Source organism: Oncorhynchus kisutch, linkage group LG10, assembly GCF_002021735.2.
Source record: "Oncorhynchus kisutch isolate 150728-3 linkage group LG10, Okis_V2, whole genome shotgun sequence".
Lineage (NCBI taxonomy): Eukaryota > Metazoa > Chordata > Actinopteri > Salmoniformes > Salmonidae > Oncorhynchus > Oncorhynchus kisutch.
Window position 1 is genome coordinate 65,295,890 of NC_034183.2, and position 16,178 is coordinate 65,312,067.

A 16,178-nucleotide genomic window follows, 5' to 3' on the forward strand; every position below is an offset into this window, starting at 1 on the left:
AAATAAAATCTTTTTTTTTTTTTTACAGATAAGGGTGGGTGAGAACAGGGCATGTGTGTGTGTGTGTGTGTTAACCTGTGTCCCTTTGTGTGTGTTTGTGTTAGTCAGTAGGGCATAACCATCCCCTCATCATTCCAATGTAATGTCGGTTAACAGTTTTTCCTCACTCAGCGAAGCCAGCGGAGGATCATGGTAAGGCCTCTAAGACCAATCACAGAAGTAGCTTTCTGTGGGGATGAGACAGAGTGGCCATGCATGATTCTCACCACGCACCATGACAGTGTTGATCAGACAGAACGCCAATACACTTAACTTAGGCTTCACACGTTTATATTCACGCCTATCACAATATCCTACTGGTTTATGCCTGACAAAGCAGACTATATTCATTTAAATGATATATTAGTCATTATTCTTCTGATTCTTACTGGGTTTTTTTATTACCTGAGATAACAGGTCACCAATCAGTTGGTAAGAACTACCTATGTTAATGTTGAGGTGATGTTTGTTATGTGGGTTATTTTGGCAAGCACTGGAGTGTGTGTTTCTGGGTGCGTGTGTATATCTGGGCGTGCGTGTGTGTATGGGGTGTGTGTGGTGTGGTCTGTGTGAGTGTGTCTATTATTTTTATTTTGTGTGTGTGTAAGCTGTAAAAAAAAAAAATCTGTTGGATCAACGTACATTTGCAAAACAACCAGCTGCAATAGGATTGTGAGTTTGCTCAACAAACTCACAACAAAAAACAATTGTACGTTGAATCAACATCTTTTTGTTACAGTGTATACATACATGCATACGTGGAGGATTGTTCAGGAAACGTTTCGGATGTGTATTTCCTTGTACTCAGTGTGTGAGTTTGTGTGAGTGTCTGCTACTGCAGTATACCACTTTTATTACACACTTACTGCACACTGAAATCCTCTCGTTTTAGTGGCAGAGGCTCAGCCTGCTGAAGAGGGTTAGAGCTATTCTGTTGTGACATTTGTGGATGTATTGCATGTGGATGTGTGCAGGTATAGGTTTTTGTCCGTGTTGTATGTTTGTATCTGTTTTTGTATGTCTGTTTGTGTGAGCGTGTGTGTGTGTGTGTGTGTGTCAGCGTGTGTATGTGCGTGTGACTGTCTGTACATAATGCTATCTCCAATATGGACTTAAGTCCAGTACCTCCTACTGAAATCCATTTGTGTGTATTAACAGAGGCCCAGCCTGCTATAGAGGGGAAAAGTTTTTGTGGCTGAATGAATTACATAAATGAGTGTATGCAGCACGAGCACATGGGTTGTTGTGTGTGTACACGGTAAGTTTGCATATATTGTGAGAGTGCTGTATGTGTACACCGTGCATCATGTCAGCTCTATTCAACAATGAAGTCCAGTCGTCCTCCCTGATAGCCCTGTTTATCTTTACTGACAGAAGGCGAACCTGCTGTAGAGGGTAAGAGCTGTTCTGGCTTAATATGGTCCTTCAATGTATAACACACACAGCATTAAGTTGAAGTCAGTGTGTTATCTACGGTTCATCAGAGAGATGGTGGAGGCATTTGCTTGTGGGTATATGAGTACTTTATGTGAGAGTGTATATGTACATGTAGGATCTTAATTTGAGCCAGATTGCTACAGCAGGAAAATAATCCTGCAGTAACTGGAAATGTGAATTATTATGTTGATTATAATTCATGGATATATTTTGTAGGGATACACTTTACGTTAAGGCAAATCAAGACTGACGTTTTAAAGTGGAAACTACAAACTTTGGAAGCCTTTTTAAACCTTGAGTGCACGACAAGTTTTCATTTCCTACTGTGCAGGACAATTCTGATCAACAAAAGAGTGGTCAAATTAGGAACTTACATCTGTATGCATACTGCATTGATGCTAGCTTCGGTACAGACAGTCTAGTTCATATCACTGAAATTCTGTCATTGTATTGACAGTGGTCGAACCTGGCTAAATGTGTTAGTTGCGTCTGTGTACACTATGTGCATGTGGATGTGTATGGGTGAGTTCATATTACGTCATGTAAGGCAGCTCTACTCAACATTTAAGTCCAGTTCCTTAAACCCTCTTATTTATAATGGGTAAGAGCTTTTCTGGCTGAATGTGATACTTACGTGAGTGTATGCAATGTATGAAGATAGCATTCTGTATGAACAGGTGTGTGTGTGTGTAAATCATGCCATATTTACTAAGTAATTACTCAAGTTCCTCTTCTAAAAGCCCTTCATTTTCTTGGCAGAAGACCAGTCTGCTATAGAGGGTAAGAGCTTTTCTGGCCTAACATGTCACTTGTACGGAATGTGTGTGTGTGTGCGTGTGTGTATACGTGTGTGTGTATAGGTGTGTGTGTGTGTGTGTGTATACGTGTGTGTACGTGTGTGTGTATAGGTGTGTGTGTGTATACGTGTGTGTACGTGTGTGTGTATAGGTGTGTGTGTGTGTGTGTGTATACGTGTGTGTGTGTGTGTGTGTGTGCGTATGTGTGTGTGTGTGTGTATACGTGTGTGTGTGTATACGTGTGTGTGCGTGCGTTTACTGTTGTGTGTGTGTGTGTGTGTGTGTGTGTGTGTATGTGTGTATACGTGTGTGTGTGTGTGTGTGTGTGTGTGTGTGTGTGTGTGTGTGTGTGTGTGTGTGTGTGTGTGTGTGTGTGTGTGTGTGTGTGTGTGTGTGTGTGTGTGTGTTTGTGTGTGTGTGTGTGAATGCTTACAAGGTGCAATACTACTTATTCAGTTCATCACCCAAAACCAGCCTACTGCAGAGGGTAAGTGCTTCTCTAGCTGAATGTGTTACTTGTATGTGTGCGCATACTGTTATGTGGAAGTGTACCTGTATGTGTGGATAAGGTGCATCATGCTAGCTTTACAAATGGACAAAACTGTTTTTTGAATTCTATCATTTTCATTAGCAGATGGTGTTACAGATGGCAAGAGCTTTTCTGGCCTATTGTGTCACTTATAAAATGCGAATGTGATGTTTGCGTGCAGGACCGGCTTTAGCCTGTTGGGGGCCCTGAGCGAGAATATTAAGTGACCGCTTAATATTAACACAGGCCCAGCCTGCATAATTAACACAGGCCCAGCCTGCATCATTAACACAGGCCCAGCCCTGCAACATTAACACAGGCCCTGCCTGCAACATTAACACAGGCCCAGCCTGCAACATTAACACAGGCCCAGCCTGCATCATTAACACAGGCCCAGCCTGCATCATTAACACAGGCCCAGCCTGCAACATTAACACAGGCCCAGCCTGCATCATTAACACAAGCCCAGCCTGCATCATTAACACAGGCCCAGCCTGCATCATTAACACAGGCCCAGCCTGCATCGTTAACACAGGCCCAGCCTGCTTCGTTAACACAGGCCCAGCCTGCAACATTAACACAGGCCCAGCCTGCAACATTAATACAGGCCCAGCCTGCAACATTAACACAGGCCCAGCCTGCAACATTAACACAGGCCCAGCCTGCAACATTAACACAGGCCCAGCCTGCATCATTAACACAAGCCCAGCCTGCATCATTAACACAGGCCCAGCCTGCATCATTAACACAGGCCCAGCCTGCATCGTTAACACAGGCCCAGCCTGCATCGTTAACACAGGCCCAGCCTGCAACATTAACACAGGCCCAGCCTGCAACATTAATACAGGCCCAGCCTGCAACATTAACACAGGCCCAGCCTGCAACATTAACACAGGCCCAGCCTGCAACATTAATACAGGCCCAGCCTGCAACATTAACACAGGCCCAGCCTGCAACATTAACACAGGCCCAGCCTGTAACATTAACACAGGCCCAGCCACAACAGAGGGTAAGAGCTTTTCAGTCAATGTGTTAAGCCTTCATTTACACCCTACGCTGTATGCAACTACAATAAGCTAGGCAAAATGGCGATCCTCTATAGTATACAGACGTGTGCAGCCCCACAATTAGAAAGTTGATGCAAGTACGCAGAAGGATCGCCATTTTACGTAGCTAATTGCATTCATAACTTTTTCAACATTTTGTTACGTTACAGTATTGTTCTAAAATTGATTAAATAAAAATCTACACACAATACCCCATAATGACAAAACAAAACAGGTTTTTAGAAATTGTTGCAAATTTCTTAAAAATAAAAAACAGAAAATCCTTATTTACATCAGCATTAAGACCCTTTGTATGAGACTCGGTATTGAGCTCAGGTGCATCCTGTTTCCATTGAAAAAAATTATTTTATCCATTTTACAATAAGGCTCTCACGTCAAAAAATATGGAAAAAGTGAAGGGGTCTGAATAGGTTCCGAATGCACTGTATTAATATACGCCTTTACTTGTTTGTTTGTATCTTGTATACATATTTGAAGAAATTTCTTTTGGGTGGGTGTGTGTGGGTATTTCAGTGTGTGCTTCTGCATATATAGTACCAGTGACATCTGGTACTATATAGTACCAGGACATCTGATGCAGTACTCCATCACTCTCCTTCTTGGTTAAATAGCCCTTACACAGCCTGGAGGTGTGTTTTGGGTCATTGTCCTGTTGAAAAACAAATGATTCCCACTAAGCGCAAACCAGATGGGATGGCATATCGCTGCAGAATGCTGTGGTAGCCATGCAGGTTAAGTGTACCTTGAATTCTAAATAAATCACAGACAGTGTCACCATTAAAGCACTCCCACACCATCACACCACCTACTCCATGCTTCACGGTGGGAACAACACATGCGGAGATCATCTGTTCACCTACTCTGTGTCTCACAAAGACATGGCGGTTGGAACCAAAAATCTCAAATTTGGTCTCATCAGACCAAAGGACAGATTTCCGCCAGTCTAATGTCCATTGCTCGTGTTTTTTGGCCCAAGCAAGTTTTTTCTTATTATTGTTCTCCTTTAGTAGTGGTTTCTTTGCAGCAATTCAACCATGAAGGCCTGATTCACACAGTCTCCTCTGAACACATCTTGTTGAGGTGTGTCTGTTACTTGAATTCTGTGAAGCATTTATTTGGGCTGTAATCTGAGGTGCATTTAACTCTAATGAACTTATCCTCTGCAGCAGAGGTAACTCTGGGTCTTCCTTTCCTGTGGCAGTCCTCATGAGAGCCAATTTTATCATAGCGCTTGATGGTTTTTGCTACTGTTCTTGAAGTGTTCTGCATTGACTTACCTTCATGTCTTAAAATAATGACTGTAGTTTCTCTTTGCTTATTTGAGCTGTTCTTGCCATAATATGGAGTTGGTATTTTACCAAATAGGGCTATCTTCTGCGTACCACCCCTACCTTGTCACAACACAACTGATTGTCTCAAACACATTAGGAAGGAAATCAATTCCACAAATGAACTTTTAACAAGACACACCTGTTAATTTAAATGCATTTCAGGTGAATATCTCATGAAGCTGGTTGAGAGAATGCCAAGTGTCACGTTCGTCATAAGGAGTATACCAAGATGCAGCGTGGTATGTTAATAATGCTCACTGGCAACTATATCTAGACAAGATCCCACAAAGCACCTAAATATGATCCCCAATCAGAGGCAATGATAAACAGCTGCCTCTGATTGGGAACTATATCAGGCCACCATCGAAATACAATTCCCCGAGATAACCCACCCTAAATCACACCTCGACCCAACCAACATAGAGAATAAACAGCTCTCTATGGTCAGGGCGTGACACCAAGAGTGTGCAAAGCTGTCAGGGGGGATACTTTGAAGAATCTGAAATATAATATATCACTTTTTTGGTTACTACATTATTCCATATGTGCTATTTCATAGTTTTGATGTCTTCACTATTATTCTGCAATTTAGAAAAAAAGTACAAATAAAGAAATACCCTTGAATGAGTAGGTGTGTCCAAACTTTTGACGAGTACTGTATATATTAGCATTCTCCTCATACTTAACCATAAAACCTTTTACTTTCTTTTATCAGAGGTGAGGCACCCTGAGACAAGGAAGGGTACTGTAACAAAAAGGATTGTAGTGCAGTGACTGTATGAATGCACAAATGTATCAATGCATTCTGCGTTTGTGTGTATTTGTATAAACAAGCATGTATGCCAGTGTCATCATGGGTAAGCCTATGTATTTTTGTATGTCTTGTTTTTATGATCTAGTATTTCATATATTCATATATCCACAACTTTTTTCTCCAGTCACAGACTCCGTACACAGGAACAGTATATTTGGTTGTTGTTTAACCCTTCGCTGTCCGCAGTACTAATGTCTATGTACCAATTGTTTCTTTTCATTCAGAGGGAAGTGAGTGCAGAGATGGTAAGGAAAGGAAACAATACACAACTCCCCCTCTGTGTTTGTGTTTGTATGCTTCCCTGCTTCCTGTCAATCACCTGGTTAACGTGCATGTCTGTCAGTCTCAGTCACGGCACGGTGTATCGGTGACCTGAGTGTCCGTCACGGTGGACTGACAAACGGAGACTACTGAATCCTGGGATTGCTCTGGCGATGGCCGTCAGTAATGGAAAAGATCCTGCAGGCCTATTTTATGGGTTTATGGATACTGTATCATTTATGTAGAGGTCTTTAGGAATCATCTGTTGAGGAGTTAGACCCAGAGAATCAGTCTGACAGATAGTTGTTGTGATATCAGCGCCGACTGATACTAATTACTAGAGATCAGCGGTAAGTTTCCCAAAAACATAAAGATCATATTGGCAAAATGGCATAAAATCATAATTTTTCTATTGCTTATGAATGGACTTAAGATTTTTTGTGCTTAATATGATATTCATGTTTTTGGCAAAAAACATCTGTTGAGATTAGACATTACATGATACAGTATCATGGTTTCGCCAAAGCATCCAAGTGAAGGAATTGTATTAAACATCAAATGACCATGACTTGAAATTGATGCAGAGTGAAAACGTAATCTAAATTACAAATGACCAAATGATATATACTGTATATATTTACTCTGGGTATATATCGTGACCTGTGTGTATGTGTGCACTTACTAAGGTAATGGTTTAATAGAAGGATAAGTTGATGATAAGTTTTGCTGTTTTGTTGCGTAAGTTCAAATACTGTTCCTGCTCAATACCATATCCCTTATCATGAATCACTGTTTGCAAAAGATGTTGATATGAAATATCAAGGTATTATCTGTTCCTGAAGTGTTACAGTAATAATCAATTAAGTGATATTTACCTACAGTAATATTTCCCATAATACGCATTATCCCCCAAACTGATCTTACTGAAGAATTGTTATGGTTTTGATGGTTGCCGGTTCTGCTGTTCCATTTGAGGTGTTTATTGCTGCACTCCCAACCTCTCACAGTTTCAAACCACAGCGACTTTCCAATGTGAGAGTGAAATGGTGTAAAGAGCTGAAGGAAAAGTGTCCCTTGGGTGCTGGTCCAGGATCAGTTTGACCTATTCACATTCTTACTGAAATGATTTAAATCACACTAGAGAACTGAGCCTGGATCTGTGCACAGGGGTCACTTGATTCCAATCAAATTAACTGAGCCCATAAAAGCAGAGAGAGGGGCATATGCGGTGTGACTCTGAGTTTATGGAGGTGCATGACCTCACTTGATTCTTGACCCTTGTTCCATTCTCTCGACAACCTTTTCACCCAATCGATTGGTCAATCGATATGGCTTTTTACCTGCTTCTCTATGCTTATAAACTCTCTTTTTCCATAGAGCTCTTGTCAGAATCAGAAGGTGAGAGAACAAATCAATTGTGTTCTGTTTGCACCGCTAATAATTCCCCTAAATTCTCAATAATAATAATAATAATAGTAATGATGAGTACAGTGTCACCAACTGGTTTGAATTTGACTACTGAGGAAATAACTCATTAACCGTCTAGTTTTTACCTCCATTTTGAAAAGAAAGGAAATGTTCATCCAAGTCAGAGAGGGAAGAGAGAGACGTTAAGTGTGTGTGAGAGAGCACCTGCAGGTCAGGTTTTCATAGCTGCTCAGTAAACGCTCATCCTTCAGATTACAGTAAAGATACTGCGGCTAATGTGTTCCCCTGCTGTGTTTCTCTCTCTCTCTTTCTCCCTGATACAGAATTGCCCGATGATGGTAAGACAAACAAATACATAAGCTTGTATTTGTCTATCTGCTGACACAAAACAATGCAATCCTTTTTTTGAAAAGGAGGGAGCACGCAAAGGAACAGCAGCAAGCAGTCATGCTTTGATAATATCACAACATTAAAGAGCTATATTTACTTTTGTCACAGTGGGAGAAGACTAGTGGAAAGGGATGGATAAACACGTCTTCAGATGTGTTTTTAGTTCCTTGTTCATTCCCAGGTGGGCTTACCTTACTGCTGTTAGAGGCCCTCTTCTGGTGTTGACTAGACGCTTGGATACTGACCCTCAGTTAAATACAAGACTGATGTCATTGACATGATTTCTCATGATCATCCATTAGAATAATGGAGACATTTCAGGGAGTGGAAACACATGCCGCAGCACTTGTCTCTGTCTTTGAGAAAAGCTGTTGCTAAATGTGGATGTAAGAAGTCTCAATAAGTCACAGGGTGAACAAAGACAAGCTTTACCTCTGACATTTGATCTTGCTGCCTAGCAGACAAAATATCAATAAATGAATGGTATTTATAAACAAAGGTTAGGTGCTATGGTCTAATATTTGGTTTTCTGCCTCTACTTGTCTGTTCACTGATGGTTTTGTGTCTATGATGTCTGATGAGCAGTCATCAATGACCTTATTCTAACCCCTGACCTCTATGACCTCTCCCTACTTTTAGAGACTGTCCCAGGAGGGCAGTCCGAGCTGACCGGACTATTTGTAGAGAGGCCAGAGAGCACTACAGTAACCAAAGGTGAGACCCCTGCCCTCTTGCCCCTCTCTGACATACTGTAGCACTCTGAAGTTGTGATTGACACTCACATACTGATCATCAAATCAAATAAAATACAATTTATTTCGTACATCAGCTGATATCTCAAAGTGCTGTACAGAAATTGATCATGGATAACAACCGTAAAAACACCATTATCCAGAGGTCAGAATGTCTGATTGCTGATGTAAATTGTGGGTGGCAGGGAAGAACGTCACCTTTGTGGCTAAAGTGGACTCATCTGACCTGCTGAGGAAGCCCAACATGAAATGGCTGAAAGGGAAGTGGCTGGACCTGGGCAGCAAGGCTGGCAAGCACGTGCAGTTTAAAGAGGCCTATGACAGGAACTCCAAGGTGTGTGTGTGTGTGTCACTGTTTTCACATTCTCTCAAATCTGCACAAGTGAAAGTCTACTGTACATCTGTGTTACTCTTTTGTGTGTGTGTGTGTGTGTGTGTGTGTGTGTGTGTGTGTGTGTGTGTGTGTGTGTGTGTGTGTGTGTGTGTGTGTGTGTGTGTGTGTGTGTGTGTGTGTGTGTGTGTGTACTGTGTGTGTACTGTGTGTGCATGTATATATTGTAAGAGTGTATGTCTTCCTCTCTCGCCATCTCAACCAGGTCTACACATATGAGATGAGCATCATCAAAGTAGTGGAAGGAGACGCAGGTGGCTACCGTTGTGAGGTCACCTCCAAAGACAAGTGTGACAGCTGTACATTTGAAGTCACAGTGGAAGGTGGGTCCCTCCCAGGCCATCATCGTCAGCCATTTAGTCATGTATCTGTCACTTAACCTGTGGTCAGTGAGTTTGTCAGTAAGTCATTCAATATTTGATACAGAATGTTTAATGATAAAGCAGGTAGTGTATATGTGTTTCAGTGTCAGTACTCAGTCCATTATTCATCCTGATTTTTCAACTGTCTGTCAGTTAGTCCAGTGTTCCTCTCACCGTTCCCTCCCTCTGTCATGTTTCAGCCGTACAAGAGGAGCAGCCCGCCAACATCCTGGATGCCTTCAAGCGATCGTGAGTGTCACTGTCAGGGTGGTTCCATTCAACATATCATCTGTCTTTCTCTCCCACCTCACATATGTTGGTTATTCTCTCTATCTTTGCCTCCGGGCATCTGTCCCACTCTGTGAGTATATCTTCCCCTGACTGTCTTTCTGGCTCCCATATCTGTGTTTGTAGGTGTCTTTGGTATATCTGTGTCAGTCACGTTGTCTGTGTGCGTTTCGGCTTCACTGTATGTCTGTCATTGTACTATACATCTGCCTTTTCTATGTCTTTATCTGTGCATTCATGTCTATTTGTGTCTATGTGACTTACTGGTGTGTCTCTGTGACTTACTAATGTCTCTCTGACTTACTGGTGTATCTCTGTGACTTACTAATGTCTCTCTGACTTACTGGTGTGTCTCTGTGACTTACTAATGTCTCTCTGACTTACTGGTGTGTCTCTGTGACTTACTGGTGTGTCTCTGTGACTTACTGGTGTGTCTCTGTGACTTACTGGTGTGTCTCTGTGACTTACTGGTGTGTCTCTGTGACTTACTGGTGTGTCTCTGTGACTTACTGGTGTGTCTCTGTGACTTACTGGTGTGTCTCTGTGACTTACTGGTGTGTCTCTGTGACTTACTGGTGTGTCTCTGTGACTATGTTTGTGTGTTTTTATGTTTAAGTTGTACATTTTGTCCATATGTTTCTATTTCTGTGTCTGTTCACTATGTATATCTCTGTATCTCTGTATTCGTGTGTCTTCTCTTCCCTGTTTCCAAAGACTTGTTTCAATATGTGTGCAGCAGCTCTGTCTCTCGCTGTGAAGCTGTAGAAAATCCCTCTGTGTTTGTTGGCATAGTGCTGCCGCCAGTCAGTTCACTCTAGTTACTGTTTTAAATATGATTTACTCTCCTAATCAGACAAAAAGAAAGGGTAAGACAGGAAGCACAACGTGCAAAGGACCATTTCAGATTGTGTTTTTGTGTTTATTTTGGTATGAAGAAAAGAAAAAAAGAATGAAAAGATATGAAAAAATAGATGCGTTACAAGCCTGAATTAAATTGTGAAAATCCAAGTTGCCAAAAAACCGTCAACACCCCAAAGGTTGCTGGATGGGTTAGTGTTGACCTTGCCACAGTATGTGGCGGTCTTTGCGTTCCAACTCCCACTGTCAGTAAGTATGGAGAATCCAGTCATTGCGATTCATCCGTGTGTACCCCCATCTACCTCCTCAGCGATTCCGTGTCTGGCCTTGCTGCCTCTCTGTTATAAGGCAGCCTTGTCCTAAGCTTCTTCCAGAACCTGAATCCATTGTGTGTGTGTTCAGAATATATTATTTGGGATTCCCTTCCGTGTGCTTCCATATTCCCACCTTTGTAATTCTTCATCTGTCCACTGTGTGTGTTCAGATGTGAAATAGCCTGTGCTTCCCCTCATGTGTTCTTTGTCATGTGAGGCTATTTCTGGTACTGTACGTCTGGCCCATTGACAAGGCCTCAAGTGGAACTAGTGTATATTTCCCATGGATTACATACATTAGAGATGCAATCATGAGGTGTCATATGTGTGGATCTTTATGTGAGTGTAAGAAAAGCTCTGTGTGGGTGTGTATCAGCAGTACCTGTGCGTGTACATTTACACAGTATTTACCTTGTATATATGTGTCAATGTACAGCCTTGTACAAGTACAGTGTATCTGTGTTTGCATTACATACAGTAACAAATAGAGGTCAATACTGAATGTTTAAATGTGTGTGTGTGTGTGTGTGTGTGTGTGTGTGTGTGTGTGTGTGTGTGTGTGTGTACACTAGTATGCTGTTTTTTATGTCCCATTGAATTTAGGCGGGCAAAGTGTCAGTATGCACCTTATTGACTCCCACAATGCTCTATATGCTCACTCATTACCATCCTGTTTTGTGTTATCAGAGGCATAAAAGGCGCCAAAAAAGGGTAAGACATGGCTACAGACACTGTGTGATACTGTGCAACCACAGTGCACTGTCTGTATATTTGTGTGTATATGGGAATTCCGGCCCTGTTGCTATAACTTTTATATCAATACTGTATCGTTGATGTGTCTTTACGTCAGGGAAAGTGAATGTGGGTGTGGATGTTTGTGTGTGTGTGTTCGTCTTAGCAGGGTACAGTGTAGTACCATCTACTGTATGTGGGTGTGGATGTTTGTGTGTGTGTGTTCGTCTTAGCAGGGTACAGTGTAGTACCATCTACTGTATGTGGGTGTGGATGTTTGTGTGTGTGTGTTTGTCTTAGCAGGGTACAGTGTAGTACCATCTACTGTATGTGGGTGTGGATGTTTGTGTGTGTGTGTTTGTCTTAGCAGGGTACAGTGTAGTACCATCTACTGTATGTGGGTGTGGATGTTTGTGTGTGTGTGTTTGTCTTAGCAGGGTACAGTGTAGTACCATCTACTGTATGTGGGTGTGGATGTTTGTGTGTGTGTGTTTGTCTTAGCAGGGTACAGTGTAGTACCATCTACTGTATGTGGGTGTGGATGTTTGTGTGTGTGTGTTTGTCTTAGCAGGGTACAGTGTAGTACCATCTACTGTATGTGGGTGTGGATGTTTGTGTGTGTGTGTTTGTTTGTCTTAGCAGGGTACAGTGTAGTACCATCTACTGTATGTGGGTGTGGATGTTTGTGTGTGTGTGTTTGTTTGTCTTAGCAGGGTACAGTGTAGTACCATCTACTGTATGTGGGTGTGGATGTTTGTGTGTGTGTGTTTGTCTTAGCAGGGTACAGTGTAGTACCATCTACTGTATGTGGGTGTGGATGTTTGTGTGTGTGTGTTTGTCTTAGCAGGGTACAGTGTAGTACCATCTACTGTATGTGGGTGTGGATGTTTGTGTGTGTGTGTTTGTCTTAGCAGGGTACAGTGTAGTACCATCTACTGTATGTGGGTGTGGATGTTTGTGTGTGTGTGTTTGTCTTAGCAGGGTACAGTGTAGTACCATCTACTGTATGTGGGTGTGGATGTTTGTGTGTGTGTGTTTGTCTTAGCAGGGTACAGTGTAGTACCATCTACTGTATGTGGGTGTGGATGTTTGTGTGTGTGTGTTTGTCTTAGCAGGGTACAGTGTAGTACCATCTACTGTATGTGGGTGTGGATGTTTGTGTGTGTGTGTTTGTCTTAGCAGGGTACAGTGTAGTACCATCTACTGTATGTCCAGTACCATTCATTCACTTCCATATTTTTTGTAAACTAACAATGATTCACTACTATAGCATTGAAATAGCACAGATATTCATTGTTGATTGATCTTATGTAAAACCTCAATAGACAACAAGTATATTTGTATGTACAGTATACTGTATGTTATGTTTGAAATGACCGACTCCTCTAACCTGACCTAACACTGTAGGAAACTTAATTCTCCCACTCGTGACCTTTCTTGTCCCCAGGGGAGATGCAGGAGAGGATGCAGGTGACCTGGACTTCAGTGCCCTCCTCAAAAAAAGGTAGGAGTGGAGTTAACTCCATTATGAGCAATCACACATACTCTCACACACACACACAATCAATCTCCTCTCCCCCTCTCTTTCAGGGAAAAAAAGGCGAGGGACGAGCCCAAAGAGGATGTGGATGTGTGGGAGATCCTGAAGGATGCTAAGCCATGTGACTATGAGAAGATTGCCTTTGACTACGGCATCACAGACCTCAGGGGCCTGCTCAAGAGACTGAAGAAGATGAAGAAGGTGGAACCCAAGAAGAGTGACGGTGAGGGGAGAGAAAGGGGGGGATACTGGAGGAGGAAGTAGGCAAGCTGTGGGCATTTCTACTACAGAGTGTTTGGGACAGGGAATGCTTTATTATAGTGAATGCCTGAGGGGCTCTGAAAGGGAGGTAGTCTGGTGTAGTGTTGCTTGGGTTATTCTGGTTGTTGTGTCTGGTGTGTAAAGGCTGGAGACACAACAGTGGTTCTTTCCCTCCCTCAGCCTTCCTGAAGAAGCTAGAGCAATGTTACTCTGTGGACAAGGGCAAGAGGACCCAGATGCATGTTGAGCTCCATGACCCCAACGTTCAGGTCAAATGGCTGAAGAACGGAGTGGAGATCAAACCCTCTGCCAAGTGAGACTGACTGCTGTGTGTGTCTCTGTGTGTGTGTGTGTGTGTGTGTGATATGTGTGATTGTCAGTATATTTGACTATATGAGCGTGTGAGTCATTCATTTGTCGATGAGTTGAGTGAGCGACACTCGGTCACTAGTGTCTGTCTGTCCTCACTGTTTTCTGCCAGTGTCTCTCTCTGCCCCTGTCTGTCTGTCATGTCAGGTATGTGTTTGAGTGCGTGGGCAACAAACGGACACTCACCATCAACAAGAGCAACCTGTCTGACGATGCAGCCTATGAGTGTGTGGTGGGAGAGGAGAAGAGCTTCACTGAAGTCTTTGTCAAAGGTAAAGCATCTTTACATAGGTTGTTTGAGGGGAGGGAGTTGTTCCCTGCTTAGTTCAGTGTCTGAGTGTGTAGTGTCTGTCAACATTTACTGTGTATGCAGTACATGTCTCAATGTTTATATGTATGTGTGTATTAATGTCTATGAACAGTAAGTTTGCACAACGTTGTCATCCTATATGTGTTGTCCAGTTTGTAGCGTGTCTTATGCGTGTTCTGTGTGTGTCGTTGATTTTGGGTAGAGGGGCAAAGATGCATTTGCTCCTCAATCATCATGCGCTTTGCTCTCTCTCTGTGCCCATTCATTTCATCCTGTTTTTGCATTTATCAGACCGTACAGCAACGGGTAAGCTTTCCCCACACAGACGCCATTCCAGTGCGACAACCACAGTATGTTGTTGTGTGTATTTAGACGTCCCTACTGCTTCTGTCAGTGTTTGTGCCATACGTGTTGATGTGTCTAACGTGAGAGAAGGTGTACGTGTGTTTAGCGGACGGTAGCTAGTGGAAGCTAGCTTAGCATCGATCACACAGTTCATTCACCTCCTGGAGAACTGAAGTACTGCCCCCCCCCCCCCCCCCCCCCCCAAAAAAAAAAAACATCCAGGATTTTTGCGGTATAGCACAACAGCTCAGTTCTCTGTTTCTATAGCAGTATTAACAGAGACTATGGAGGACATTGTGTTGTTGTGAGACATGGTATCGAATCCTGGTGCGGACTGGTACATGTTAGGCGTTCGTGTCTTTGTGTTAGCACAGTATACAGTGCTGTGCCATGAAATCTTCAGCTTCATCATTCTTCCACTTCTTCCTTTTTATTCTTCTGCATACTTTGGTGTTGAGTGATCAAGTCTTTGTTTGGTGAGTTTTCCTGTAAGTGTAGTTGTGTATGTGTGTAACTTCCCCATGGTGTTTGTATGAGGTGTATGAGTTGTGTTGACATCTGTGTCTATCCACAGAGCCCCCGGTCACCATCACCAAGCTGCTGGACGATGTGCATGTAGTGGTGGGAGAGAAGGTGGAGTTTGAGTGTGAGGTGTCAGAGGAAGGAGCCAACGTCAAATGGTGAGGGACTCATTCTAATACCCTTTTTAATCAAATGACTAAGTAACTAAATCAATCAATTTCTGTTACAGCTGTGGCATTTGTGTGTTTACAGTGGGGAGAACAAGTATTTGATACACTGCCGATTTTGCAGGTTTTCCTACTTACAAAGCATGTAGAGGTCTGTAATTTTTTATCATAGGCACACTTCAACTGTGAGAGACGGATTCTAAAACAAAAATCCAGAAAATCACATTGTATGATTTTTAAATAATTAATTTGCATTTTATTGCATGACATATGTATTTGATACATCAGAAAAGCATAACTTAATATTTGGTACAGAAACCTTTGTTTGCAATTACAGAGATCATACGTTTCCTGTAGTTCTTGACCAGGTGTGCACACACTGCAGCAGGGATTTTGGCCTACTCCTCCATACAGACCTTCTCCAGATCCTTCAGGTTTCGGGGCTGTCGCTGGGCAATACGGACTTTCAGCTCCCTCCGAAGATTTTCTATTGGGTTCAGGTCTGGAGACTGGCTAGGCCACTCCAGGACCTTGAGATTGCTTCTTACGGAGCCACTCCTTAGTTGCCCTGGCTGTGTGTTTTGGGTCGTTGTCATGCTGGAAGACCCAGCCACGACCCATCTTCAATGCTCTTACTGAGGGAAGGAGGTTGTTGGGCAAAATCTCGTGATACATGGCCCCATCCATCCTCCCCTCAATAAGATGCAGTCGTCCTGTCCCCTTTGCAGAAAAGCATCCCCAAAGAATGATGTTTCCACCTCCATGCTTCACAGTTGGGATGGTGTTCTTGGGGTTGTACTCATCCTTCTTCTTCCTCCAAACACAGCGAGTGGAGTTTAGACCAAAAAGCTATTTTTGTCTCATCAGACCACAT

General features: G+C 42.7%; 1 protein-coding gene across 20 annotated transcripts in view; it reads left to right on the forward strand.

The window, feature by feature from the left end:
- The window catches only part of LOC109883671 (myosin-binding protein C, fast-type-like), a 48,371-nt gene that overhangs the window by 15,307 nt on the left and 16,886 nt on the right, over positions 1–16,178 (forward strand). For 3 of the 20 annotated variants that reach the window (XM_031834744.1, XM_031834742.1, XM_031834746.1), the window contains 14 exons: positions 29–34; positions 6,239–6,259; positions 7,653–7,673; positions 8,027–8,041; positions 8,733–8,807; positions 9,031–9,179; positions 9,442–9,559; positions 9,799–9,847; positions 11,746–11,769; positions 13,238–13,294; positions 13,381–13,553; positions 13,772–13,904; positions 14,108–14,232; positions 15,190–15,295. In XM_031834744.1, coding sequence (XP_031690604.1) covers positions 29–34; positions 6,239–6,259; positions 7,653–7,673; positions 8,027–8,041; positions 8,733–8,807; positions 9,031–9,179; positions 9,442–9,559; positions 9,799–9,847; positions 11,746–11,769; positions 13,238–13,294; positions 13,381–13,553; positions 13,772–13,904; positions 14,108–14,232; positions 15,190–15,295 — 1,072 coding nt within the window. Of the gene's footprint in view, positions 1–28; positions 35–6,238; positions 8,808–9,030; positions 9,180–9,441; positions 9,560–9,798; positions 9,848–11,745; positions 11,770–13,237; positions 13,295–13,378; positions 13,554–13,771; positions 13,905–14,107; positions 14,233–15,189; positions 15,296–16,178 lie in introns of those variants that run through there. The other 17 variants (XM_031834747.1, XM_031834743.1, XM_031834749.1 and 14 more) reach the window with 11 other exon arrangements.